Here is a 14,449-nt window from a genome sequence, read left to right on the forward strand (position 1 = left end):
CAATATGTACTGAATCTATGAAAAAAACTACATGTCTATGAATGATGAATATTTCCGTGTGTTTTGTTCATATGAAGCAGAATTGACTTATAGAGCAGTAAACATAATTTCGTCGATTTTGCAAAATAAACAAGTTGTTTTCTTTACCACTCGACAAATAAGAACTAGATGTTAGTAAATATTCACAAAAATACCAACTTAAGAAATAAAACTTCGTGCTTTTTTTTCTTAACAATGTGATCATGTTTTTTAAAAAATAAAACGATTTCAGACTGCAAAATAAATAAAACATATATAAAATAGAAATCTGCTATCGCAAATTTTAAGTTATCACATGAGAACATTATTTTTTTAACCAGTTTAAACTGGTTGAAACAATCACGTGACTACCAGATTGCGCAAGCATCGATATTTAGAAAAACGATAGATTTTTTTCCTCTCAAAACAGTTCGAGCTCAAAAACTTTTTTTTTTTTTTTTTTGCTTCGAGAAAAAAGTTTTGTTCTCCCCCTCCTTGCAAAAATCCGGTTTAAACTGGTTTGGAATGATGACGTGACTATTCTATTCCGCAATCGTCAATTTTTAAAAAAGTTATTCCCCCCTCCCCCCGTCTCAAAATCGTACATATATATATTATACACAAACACACAACTTTCGATGCTTTCCTTCGCTGTTTCGCGTTGATTCCTCGTTATTTTCTTTGTGCTTCGGGCGATAAATTTTACGACCCATGTCCTTTGTTTTCTACCTATTCATTTTGAGATTTCAAAAACACCAAACCAAAACAGCATCATGTTCTCACATGATAATAAAAATACATTCTGTTTACTTATCACTTCAAATTTTGATGCCAGACCCAAATACAAACTTGGAAAAAATATTGGTGGGGTGTCTTATCTCGATTGCAAATCTGTATAATGATCTGTATAAATTTAAAAAGCGGTTTGATATCAAAATTATAATAATAATTAATAGTGCCCTTATAAATATCCAATATAAGGGCACTATAAATGGTAGATAAATATTTTGATCTTAAAAGCATTAAAAATTAAACTTTTTTAAAAACGTTATGCATAACAATTATCTGAACTCTTAAAATAAGAAAAAAATGAACAAGTTCAGTCCTTTTTCACCAGTTTTTAATTTCAAATAACTTACAGTCACCATTCAAATGCATATAATATCTCGGAATGACGCATTTAAAATGTTAAATAGTTTATGATATGAATGATAATGACAGAAAACACTTTCATTGTTTCAAGTAGCATTTATCATATAAAAAGTTGTAATATTGCTGACATCTAATTGTTATCTCAGAACATCTAAAACATACATTCACAATAGTACAGTCACAATCACAAAACTTATAATATTAGTCATGTATGGCTGTACACTTCATTGTTAAAATGGCTTTTTTTAAAAACTACAGATTATGCATGTTAAAGTTCAAAACAAGTATGCATTCTTAGCTTGAAACGTTTAAAACATTGTTGCAAATAAGTAAAGCAAACTGAAATTTTTTTTTAATAGCATGGAATGAATTCTATGACAATACATGAAAAACGTCTTTTAAGGTCAAATGACATATGTACAAATTATGATATATAAACTGGAGTCATAAATATAATTGTATAAAGAAAATATAACTATTTTTTAACAACTAAATAAAACCAATAAGAATCAGATAAATATTTTCACTGAAGAAAACAAGAATGTTTCTTTTTTTTACATATGCATGTTAAAGGATATTATTTATTAGAAGTTTTGCAAACACAATATTAATGAATAAAACGTCATTTGCAGTTACTGTAATCAGAAGGGGAAATCTATAATTCACAACTGCATCTGTAGAATAAAATATATAATCAAAATTCAGATTCAACCTCAATTTTGAGCTTGAGATTAAGAAATGTAATGATATTTAATTAGATTTTCCCCACATCATCTGACAGTGGAGGTCATTAGTCTCATGAAGACATGTATAATTACTAATATCTTCATCCCTCCATGCCTGGATACGAGGATAAAAATTTGCCGTGTAAGTAAACAGGTTCTCACTTCATCTTGAAGCATAAAAAATGTAGATAATGTTGATTAACTGTGCCATTACTTCTGTCATTTTAAATATTCTCCAGATGTTCTATTGCTTAAAAATTGTAATTCATTTTTTTTTTTAAATGTACATTTACGGTAAAAAAATTGAATTAAAGCAGGCGGGGGGGGGGGGGGGGTAATTTCAAAAATCTCAAGGCTAGTTATAGTGAAGAAGTATTTAATAAAAGCATACATACAATTCCTGTAAATAACGTTTTACTCGTATATATATATAGTATATGCAAATATGGTAATCCTGAACTATTCATACAAAACTTTCATACATTGGATTCTCATACAATGTAGAAGGTATATACCACATAATGGAAATCATATTAAACAAGACATGTATTACTGAAATAAATTATGCAAATTTAAACATCTTTAATTGGTAAATGCATATATTCCTAGTGAGATATTACTTCTTTTAAAAAATAGTCAGTTTCACTATTCATCTATAAAGAACAGTTAAGTACATACATCTGCTTTTCTAAATATATAAATAAATAATCAGGAAAATAATTAAATTTCTTATGCATAATATTTGATTGCCTTTTGTACTGTATGAGAACTAATCATATTATATATATATATATTTGCTTTATTATATGAATTCATATTACATAGGAGTTCATAGTACTTGGAAATTCTGAAAAGTTATTGATTTATAATAGTTTTTAATTAGTATTTGCAAACCAGTCTTTCTGATAATTTTTTTAATAATTTAATACAATTTTTCATAAACTCAACAGATTCTATCAATAATTCAAAAAATTTTGAAAAAAAAAATCTGTTTAATTTTTAAAGGTATTGCATAATCTTTTCTTTTTCGAAAAATACACATATGTGCAATGATTATTTGAATTTAAACTAAATTAAGAGATAAGTTCCTAATTTTTATCTTAAATTAGCCCATGCTATTTCATTATAAAATTCTCTTATTCAAATCCCACTTTCATTTTTAATTATTTCTAATACACACTCTAAAAAATTGCCGACTCTTTTGTTTCCAACACCACAAGCTAAGGCATAAAAATTCCTAACACTACATATTCATTTCAAAGATCCCTAAGATTTCTTTTCCTAAGTCAGCACATGTCAAAGAAATCTATCTCTTGGTAAAATCCCTGAAGGGAAATTTTTTTTTGGTCATTTTGCTCTTTTGTCGTAAACTAAAGTGATGTGTCGTATCAACAATCTTTCTTGTGTAAATTATATTGAATTTTACTCCAACAGTTCCTTCTTTTCAGGTATGCATTGACAAAATTATATTTGCAATATTATTTATATATTTAGGAAACATTTAAAAATTATATGTTTTGCACTTGGCTCTGCAGATTTTATATATATGAGCAATAAATTGAACCTTTGAAGTGTGCTTTTTAATTATTCAAGATTTTTAAATAAAATCTTATTTCGTATCAAATCTTTCAAAAGAAACTGATAATTAAATACTTAAAAAACAGCATCTTAACTAGAGTACAATAATAGTAAGCAGGCATGCAACAAAAAAAATTTTTTTAAGACTCCAGACACAAAACTTAATTATGTGCATAATTTTTAATTAATGCTTGAATAATTCAAAATTACTATCATCAGGCATATATTAGGTTTTATTTAACTAAAACAGCTGAATACTTTAAAAAAATAAAGTATTAATTTTATTAACAACTGACAAAATTCATGAATGAGAAAGACTATCAGATTTCAATATAACTTTAAAACTGAAAGATACTTTGAAATAAATATTTAAATAAAAAATACACTTCAAAGGGGAAGTATTTCAAAAGTGAGTAGGTATTGAAATCTACTCATTGATTGAATACACAACATGACTATGACAATTTGAAGGCCGACATGAACATTTGCTGAGAGATAAAATTGCATGAAATAAAAAATGGATTATATTGTAATAATAGAGTTATAATAAAAACACATTGATCTCAAAATATTTTCCTCCCTTCTTTTCATTATTGATAAACTTCAATTTAGTCAAATTTTGTTTAGTAAGGAGCAAACAGAGCCACTTTTAGGAAACTTTGACTCAATTCAATGTCCTAATAGCAAAATGAATTTATTTGATATTGTAAATTTTTATGTCATACCAACTAACGTGTCAAAGTCAGGCTTTATTTATTTCAGAGAAAAATGTAAGCAAATCACAGTTTATTGCTTTTAAATACATTAATAAAAATAATTTGAATAATATATATTAATTCAATAATAACTCAAGAAATAATAAATAAAAAACCAACATAAATATCAAAATCATGTAAATATAATATATTTAATTATTTGAAAAACAAATCTTGTAAGTTAATGACAATTCCTATATTTCTTATGAAAGGTATTTCAAAATAAAATCAAACTTTTTTCTAATTTAGTAACAAAATGCAAGATATTAAAATGCAATATTAGTACTTTCTTGTTAGTAAAACTCCAGGCTGAAACCTGCTAAATTTAGCCTTAACTACAATATCTTACTAATAATTTTCATGTCTTCAAGCACTGAATGCTAGAGCTAACATTTATAATTAAAAAGTTATCCAATATTGTTACATTAGCAATATTTTCGATTTCAGTTATCCAAAATAAGACTTCTTTTTGAAACAGAAAAGAATGCTTTTCTTAGGATATTTTAAATTTTGAGTTATAGCAGTGAAATACAATTGATGTGTATATATGAATCGCAATACAGGATAAGTATTACAGAAAAGTAAATTGCATACAATTTAATACCCATGAAATTGTAATAAATAAAAAGAAGAAAATACCTTTAAATGGACATAAAAAATATCAATTAACAATTAAATTACTTCAGTTGATAAAATTTTTCAGCATGTATGAAATTGTAACAAATAATAATAATAAAAATAAAAATAATAATAAATAGAACAAATGATCATAAGTCAATAAATAATTTTCAGATATTTTAATATTAATATAAAATCAACACATGAATAAAAAAAAGATCAAAAACTTTCTCAAATAACATAAAATCAGATTTTTATAATAAAAATTCACCAAATGTTATGCAATCCTTGTGTAAAATAAACTGCTGTTATTAAGAATTTATAGGATACCAATAAATTGCATTAAAGGGAACTTAATATTATCTTAATATTCAACAGATCTAGTCACAGCTATAAAATCTAAATTCATAAAATAAAAATTTAAATTTAAAAAAAATAGAGATTAGAAAAATCTATTTATAAATATTCAAAGCTTTTTCTCTCATAAAAATTTTTGTGAATATCTTTATTATTTTAATGCATTTAAGTCTACAAATTTCAATTACAAGGCAACTAAGTTTATAAGAAACAGATGTTAGTATTTCTTGTACTAATGAGTAGTGAAGTATTACTAAACAAGTACCATCAAAAAGATATTTTCCATAATTTCAGAAATTAAATTCTGACATGTTTAAAATTTATCAGGATAAATTAAAGAGTATGGTACAGAATGAACTCTGCTAAAAAGAAGATTCACCAAATATATAGTTATTAGTTATATATATATATATATATATATATATATAGTTAGGCTGCCGTATTTTGGCAATTTATTGCCGTTAAATAATTAGAGTTTGGCAATTAAACCACATTCAATTAATTAACAAATTAAACACAGATAAATCACATTTAGCCACAGCAAATAAATTCGATTCTCTGCTGGAAACAAATATAATTCTAATAACAATATGTGAAATATAATAATATACTTGTATTAATAAGCCACATATAAATAGATATATTCCATCATGCATTCAAAATTAAATTGTTCATTGTCATTATAACATTTTCTTATATTATTGCTTATTTTAAATAACATGTAAGGCCATTTTTACAAACAAAGCCATTTTTAAATGGCACGATTATTACCACATTGAAAATGCAGCATTTGTGAATTGAATTAAAAATGATACTTCAAAAGAAAAATTCTAAAATTTCAGTTTAAAAAAATCTTATATGATAATTCTCTAAGATGATATCTTTACTGAATGATTCACATTTCTTCACGACACATATAAACTTAGACTGACCTCGTCAGCATCCAATGATTGGTAAGATTTCATGAGAATTCAAATAAAATAAAATGCATAACAACAAGGCAGTTTAAAAAAAAGTAAGCACTTGTATACTTCATCAAATCTTTGTCCTTGAACAATAAAACATATAACAAAACATGTTAAGAATAAATAACGTTCGGGTACTTACAATAAGGTAAAAGTCCAGCTCTTCCCAACCACACAAAGCAGAATCTTCCAAGATTATAAATACAAAATAATGATTTTCATTACTTAAAATGTCTAGTAAAATATAACAGCAGTGAGAAGAGTGTTAATAAAATAATATGAATTAAATATAAATTTACACATAATGACGTTGTACATAAAAACCAAAATCTGTTCGATTAAAATGTGAAATTTCTTGCATAATTAAATCAATTGTGCAATTTTTTTTCAGTAGTTGAAAATCTATTTTTTTCTTCCCTTAATTGATGTTTTCTATAATGAGATGAAATTAAAAATCATCATCAGAATCTGAATCAAAGGTGAATTTAGTTGGTGCTTTTGTTCGTCCAGCACGAGGCTGACGTGCAGGTTGCGATTCAGGAGCATCATCATTATCTGATGCTCCAAAGTCATCATCTGAGCCAGATTTTTTCTTTGGCTTGGCCTTTGGTTTGCTAGGCTTCTTAGCAACACCACCACCTTCCTTCGGAGCAGATTTCTTTCTAGGAGCTGCAGGTTTCTTTGCTTTTGCCTCTTTCTTGGGTTTTGGTTTGAAGTCATCATCTGAACTTTCATCACTAGCTTTTCGTGCTCGTTTTTTGGGAGCAGCTTTCGGTGCTGGTTTTTCCACTTCAATTTTAAATCCAGAACTAGAATCACTGTCGGAATCGACATTTTTGCGAATTTCGGTTGATTTTTCTGGACTTTCTTCTGAAGCTTTATTTCCTAGCAATGAGTCAAATAAATCATTATTAGATTGTCCCTTAGAATTCAAAGGTGGAAGTGGATTGCTCTCGACATCAGAAAGATCAGAAGAAACATTACCATTCAGTTTCTCTTCAACATCCTGATTTCTATGATTAATAGATGCAGGTACAGGTGATGGTTCTCTACTTTCATTGTCACTATTACTATTCATATCATTGTCATCACTATCAAAATTATATTTGGTTTTCGCAGCTGCTCTTCTAGGAGCCATTTCTCTCTTTTCAGCAGGAATATAATCTTCTGGCTTATCATCCATGTCAGACAAATCAGAAATGTCATCATTTGATTCAGAATCTGACCATGGATTTCTTTTAGACTTTTTGGGGCTTTTAGTAGCTCCTTTCTTCTCTCCAATTGTTTTGAAAGATAAAGCTGCTTGTTTTGTACCATTTTTAGTACCTTTCCCTTTCTGTTTTTTCTCTGGTGTGGTACTTACTACTCTTTCTGAAAGAGAGACTTCTTTATTATCATCTCCATCTTCTTCTTTGATGTCGGGAAGTTTCTTTTTACGACCTTTTCTGCCTTCACCAGGAACACTAGGCTTCTTCTCCCACTTCTTTTTGAACTCCTCATCAACAGGTGGATTCACTCTCTCTCCAAAAGGTGATGGTTTATCTTCATCAGTATATTTCTTTTTTCCTACAGTCTTTTTCTTTAACTTCGAGTGACCAGATTCATCCTCTTGTTGCTCCTTTTCAAATTTATCCAGCTCCTCTAAAAATTCTTTTAAATCATTTCGCCACAGGTCAGAAGCAGATTTAGATTTCAAATCATTTAACTCCTTTATTTTCTCATCTCGTTTCTTTAGCAATTCATCTTTTTTCTCTCGAGTCAAACTCCATAAAGTCATACCTAATAAATAATCATAATCTGGCCCAGATGATGAGTCTTCTTTCTCTGTATCAGACTCCTCATCAACCTTTTCTTCATCAATATTCTTCTGAGACTCTTTCCATGCTTTCAAAGGGTCAGAATCATATCCACGATCCTGTAAAAGCTTAATCATTTCAGCCTTTCTACGATTCTCAACAGATATTTTATTATCACACTTTTCTATGATAAATCTTGCCTGGTTCTTAAGCTTTAAAGATTCAGCTTCCAATGCACCCACCATATAATCCTTCCTTTTTTCATATAAAGCAAAACGAACTTCATAAAATTCCTTTAAAATCTGTTCTGGAGAATCATACTTGCGCAAGCAGCCTAAATGATCAAATAACACCATACTAGACAAAGATATAGAAGTTTGCAACTTGAATGCTTTATGTAATCCTTGATTTCGAGCTTGTTGAAATTTATCTGGTGTCATTTTAATGACAAATCTAACAGTGGTATCAGTATGGTACTCTTTGTAGTCTGTAATAAAAGCAGGTGTCTTGTCTGTTCCATGAACCATTGGCTCCAAAACATTTTCTTTATATGTCTGTGTCCAAGTACGTATAGGTAGTTCAGTGATTTCAATTTTATTATCTTCCAGTATGGCAATTTCTCCACTTACCAAAAAATGTTGATCATCTAAGCGATCAATCTGACCTCTAAAATTCTTATACCAAGGATTCATTGGTAAAGGCTCTTCACCATCAAGTAGGCGATAAATATTTTTCACAAGATCTCTAGGATTGTAGTTTGGTACCTTGGTACTCCAACCAGTACCAATACCTTCAGCTCCATTTACAAGAACCATGGGAATAATAGGGACGTAATATTCTGGTTCAATCTTTAAATTGTCATCATACAAATGATTCAGAAGAGGTGAATCAAAACTTGAGAAAAGATGCTTTGTAACTGGACTTAACATAGTGAAAATGTATCTCGGACTTGCAGCATCTTTGCCTCCTTGTAGACGAGTACCAAATTGTCCTACAGGCAACAACACATTGATATTATTGCTACCAACAAAATCTTGAGCTAAACCAATAATTGTTCCAGCCAATGCTTGTTCGCCATGATGGTAGGCAGACTGTTCAGCAACTGACCCTACTAATTGGGCAACTTTGACTTCTCGCTTATCATTCCTCTTCAAGCAAGTAAAAAGAACTTTACGCTGGCCAGGTTTGAAGCCATCAACAGCTGATGGAATAGATCTTTCATTATCCATGTTACTAAACAGAATCAATTCTTTGTTAACAAAATCATTGTAAGTTACTGCAGTTGTATCTTTGCCATACAAATACAGTTCAGGCAAACCTAATTCTCTCCTGCGTTTCCTTTCTTCCATGCCATTTGTCAGCCATTCTTTACGCATATCTACCATCTTTTTGCTAAATGCCAATTGAATGGCATTATCATCTTCAGTACCAGTATAGTGGAATCGAATGCGATGTCGTTTCATGTCTGAAAAGTATTCTTTAGCTTCCTTCGCTGTGCTTGTACCCAAACCTTTGTAATACTTTACCTTGTACTTATTCCAGTTTGGAGTTTCAGTCTTCCATTCTTCAAACTCAGGAAGACTGTAGAAGCATTTTTCTTCTTTTCCTTTTGTGGCTTTGACAATAGGAGTTATAAATTCTTCAAGAAATGGTAATCGCAATAAACTTGGCCAGTTGTGGTGGATGAAATTAATTAACAGACCTTTTATATGAGAACCATCTTGATCCTGATCTGTCATAATCATCAGTCGGCCATATCTTAATGTCTTCAAATCATCTACAGATTCATATTTCTTCTTATACTGCAATCCCATGATTTTGATTATATTATTTATTTCTGCATTCTCCAAAATTTGTTTGTGAGAAGCTTCTCGAACATTTAAAATCTTACCTTTTAAAGGAAACACTCCATATTTGTCTCTGCCTACAACTCCCAGTCCAGATACAGCCAAAGATTTAGCTGAATCTCCCTCAGTTAAAATCAAAGTACAGTCAATAGAATTCCTTGTACCAGCATCATTGGCATCTTCCAGTTTCGGAATACCTCTTAGTTTGGTATGTTTTTTCCCACTACACTTTTTCTCAAGTTCAGTCTGTGCTTTAAATCTTATCCAAGACATGATAGATTCAACAACACCACATTTCATAGCTTGATTGACGAACTTTTCAGATAACTGACATTTAGAACCAAAATTTTTTATTTGCAATGTCATATTTTCTTTAGTTTGAGAATCAAATGTTGGATTTTCTATAAGACAGTTTACAAACACCCATAAATGACTTTTAATTTGAAAAGGTTTAACATCTTTACCACCCTTGTTTTTCTTTTTTATCACTTCTGCAATTTTAGATGTCAACTGATCAGTTATATAATCAACATGGCGTCCACCTTTAGTGGTGGCAATACTGTTAACAAAACTTACATGCTGATAACCACTGCTACTCAGAGTGACGGCTATTTCCCATCGTTCATTTGCGGCTTCATGAACTATTTTTAATGGATCTCCATTTTCATCAGTTTTCTCAGTTAAATAAAGGCTAATGTAATCTTTGAAAGTCTTTATAGGCAGCCTTTTGTCATTCAAGATAACTTTCACACCACGTGCACAACCAGCAATATCATAAGCACGCCTTGTCATTATAGCAACAATATCTTTGTCAAGAACTGTCATTTTAAATTTTGCTAGGTCTGGATAAAATGTAATACAAGTGAAATCAGAACCATTAAAACTCTGAATCTTCGGTTCTTCTGCTTTGGTCATATTATCCTTCCAAGTCTGCTTAAATTGTTTGTGGTATTCTTTGGATGCTGTTTCGACTGTAAACTTAGTACTAAAAATGTTACACAATTTTGCACCATAACCATTCCTACCCCCAGTGACTTTACGTTCTTCATCATTATAATTCGATGATGTTAGCAAATGGCCAAAAATCAAGGATGGCACAAACATTTTTTCATCTTTGTGTTCAACAACTGGAATGCCTCGTCCATTATTCCAAATACAAATTTTATTTTTTTCTGGATTAATCTCAATTTTTATCATATCCATACTTTTATCTCGTTGCTTATTATCAGCTGCATTCACAAGAATTTCATCAAATATTTTATACAAACCAGGAACATAAGTAACTTCTCTATTTACCAATCCAATACCGTCATCGTATACCCACATAGTTTGAGTGACAGGTTCGACGGATCCAATATATGTATCAGGTCGGAGCAAAATGTGCTCCAGTTGAGTTTTCTTCTGATAAATTCTTTCAACCGAAAGCTTTTTATTCCCTTTCGGAGCTTTTGCAGCAATATCTCCGATCTCCCAATCGCCATCCATTTCAATGGAATCAGCCATGTTTACAGCGGCCTTCCAAACAAAACAAAAATTTTAATGGTCATTTCAGTTCGAAAGGCTTGTTCTTTTCTTATTCCCCATGGGTGAATAAACTATAATTATCAAAAGAAACTAGTGTTGGCAACATCTGCAGCTCTGCTTCTTTTGATGAACAACTTAGATTATCTATTTATTATATAAAACGGATATAAAACAACAAGTATATTTAATCTCATGTCAGATTGCATTTTTAGCAAATAATTTTCAGAATATGCGAGATCAACAAATGATATGAATATATAAATTTGTTTCAATAAAGTATTTTATTAAAACAAATATTAGAATACATTTGAATAATCACTTCTTTGAGTAACTAATTATCAATTACTAATCAAAGAAATGTTTTCAATTTTTATTGTTCTGTTTTTAATGCTTATAAACAAACATATTCAAACAAATTCATTTTTAATAGAAAAAAATCCACTGTAAGGAAAAGGATATAAAAAGGTGAGAAAATGTTTTCATATCTGAAAATTGATATAATTTGCTGGCAAATTCTGATTAAAGTAAATTAAAAAAAATATTGTAACCTGTTATCGAAAGTCTTTTACAACAGGCATGCTAAGAAGAGTTTATTTGTATTAGCCAAATTATGTGAATTCATTACATATCATCATATCAATGGAATAAATAAACTGTTTTATTACAGCTAGGTTTATTCAACTTCAAAATATCTGATTTTACTATTTAATTCATTAAACTACAATTATTTCACAAATGAAATATTATAGACTGCAGCTCAGCGAAAAAAGTGCATGCGATATGGTAATTTTTTAGCTACACATAAAGAGCCCTTTTAACACAAAGTGCGAACAATATTGTTCCGATATCTCATGATAATTTCCCGATATTTAGAGTATCTAACAACATCATGGAAATTTCTTGTGCTAATAGGGAGCTTATCTAATTATACTTTAAACTTTTTTAATAAATCAGTAACTAAATTTTTCGGATTCTTCATTCCATAAGATAATTATAAAATCGGTAAATGAAATGCTTTTCTTTTGCCAAATATTCTTCATAAAAAAAAATTATATTATATACTTCGAAACTTTTAATAGACTTCGGATAAAGGAGTCTTAGTAAAACAATGAATTAAAATGTTGTTTATAGGATATACATAAATAATACATTTATAAAAAACAATACATACAATTGTGAAAAACTTTTGGAGGAGGAATATTATTCATGGTCACGAAAGAAAAAAAATTCCTTTTTCAAATGAAGAAAACAGACGTTTATTTTTCCGTGTCGCTTTTTGATTGCATATTTTCGGTTTCATTTCAATTAATATTTTGGATTTTTTTTTTTTTTTTCATTTAGAAATCTTATATAAGAAAAAAAAAAAAGACAAGAATTTATTATTTTTTCTCAAATTTATTATGAAATACAATGAAGTTGGCTCTTTTCAATGATACGTTTTAACATTTTGCTTATTAAGGGTTTTGAAATTTAGTTTCTATTTCAGAATACTTCAGTTAATTTTCCGAAGCAACAAAACATACTTTTATCCAATACTTACAATGATAGCTTGCAACTTTTTCATTTGTTATATTTTGCTGCACAATTTGGTCAAACACAGCTATTTAGATTTAAATAATTGAATGCTTTATTTCGCAACGAAAAAAAAAAAGATAAGTCAATTTGGCGTAATTTCACTAGTTATTTAATTTATATCTTTCAGTTTTATCAAACACAAAAAGCAAAATGCTTTTCTTATAAATTTATTAGCTGCCAGATAGTCAATATTAAGAACCAACAAGCTGTAGTAATTTATTACTGAACTGAAATTTAATAATGTAATTTCATCTTGTTTCCTAATTTTGACGTATGAATTTGTACATATAGAAATAGAAAAGTTATTGCTTAAAGACAGTAAAAATGACATATGTTTAATAAGAATTATAAGTGATAAGTTCAAAAAAATTTCAGTTGATTTTGTTTGCAGTTGATATTTTTTTCCTCGCTAAGATAACCAGTTTTATAAATTGGCATTTAATTATTTGTTCTTAACATCTTCACCTTTCTTTAGTGTACCTTTTTTCATTTTCTCATTGGATTAGTCTAAGATCTCGCAATTTTAGAAGTTAGTAATATTCAAATTTTTATAACTCGATCAATTTTAGTCGCAATAGAATGTACCTTTCTTTTTATCTAAAATGATAGAGCCTTAAAGTTATTTTACTAATTAGAACTCAGAAGACCAAGTAACTGTATGAAAATATAAAACTCTTAATTCACCAGAACATAGATTGAATAAAATAATAGTACTTTAATAGCATTTTTTTCTTTCTTGTATACGAAGTTATGCAAAGGGAAAATATTGTAATCGTCAAAAATTTTAAATTCGAGATTTCGATGATTCTTCACCAAAAATACATTTTTGGAATTAAATCTGCCTGTAGTTTTGTTAATAGGTCTCAGAACATCACAAAAAATAATTTTGAGAAAGACGAATGGAATTTAATATGCGAACTTGACATTACATTTGTAGATTTTTATAAATTTTTTAACGTAACCCAATCAAAGGAAATCTGTCATTCCAGCTGTCCTGAGCACAAATGATCCCGATAATTACAAAACAAAGAGCTAGATGTATGAAATTTGGTGCACGAATTTAGAATCTAAAATGTAGCTTCTCATCAGATTCTACTAACATCAATTGTTAATTTTGGTTTAAAGTGAAAGATCGTTCGATTTCTCTTTTTTTAAAACAGATAATATTTAACGACATAGTAATCGCACTAAACGAATATTTTTGAGTATGTCGATGTGAGAGTAGAGGATTTTGGTAACATAATGGGAACGGCAACACTGACCGCGATTAAATTAAGGTACACTTTATAATGCTTCATAAAGTAAGCTAGTTAATGTGTCATGGGTATTAACATACTTTTATATAGTATTATGCCCCCACTTTAATTTTTGTAAATTGAGACAGCAAAACGATTTATAGTTCGAGTTCCGTTTTTTCTTTCAGTTTTGTCCGAATCTATCAACTTTTGTGAGGAATTTATTTTTAATAGTTCAAAAATTATCACACAAAAATAAATTGTAATATAATTGCAATATGGCCATACGCTGGTTATACACCAA

General features: G+C 29.0%; 1 protein-coding gene across 1 annotated transcript; it reads right to left on the reverse strand.

Annotated features, from left to right (window-relative positions):
• Positions 1-1,129: 1,129 nt before the first annotated feature.
• On the reverse strand, positions 1,130-11,344 carry LOC129987918 (DNA topoisomerase 2-alpha-like). Its single transcript, XM_056095915.1, has one exon. The coding sequence runs from the start codon at positions 11,312-11,314 to the stop codon at positions 6,617-6,619; it is 4,698 nt and encodes a 1,565-aa protein (XP_055951890.1). The 5' UTR covers positions 11,315-11,344; the 3' UTR covers positions 1,130-6,616.
• Positions 11,345-14,449: the final 3,105 nt, after the last annotated feature.

This window comes from Argiope bruennichi, chromosome 10 (assembly GCF_947563725.1).
Source record: "Argiope bruennichi chromosome 10, qqArgBrue1.1, whole genome shotgun sequence".
Classification (NCBI taxonomy): domain Eukaryota; kingdom Metazoa; phylum Arthropoda; class Arachnida; order Araneae; family Araneidae; genus Argiope; species Argiope bruennichi.

Coding starts and splice junctions, on each gene's coding strand:
- LOC129987918 (XM_056095915.1), bottom strand. CDS start 11,314: ATGGCTGATTCCATTGAAATGGATGGCGATTGGGAGATCGGAGATATT.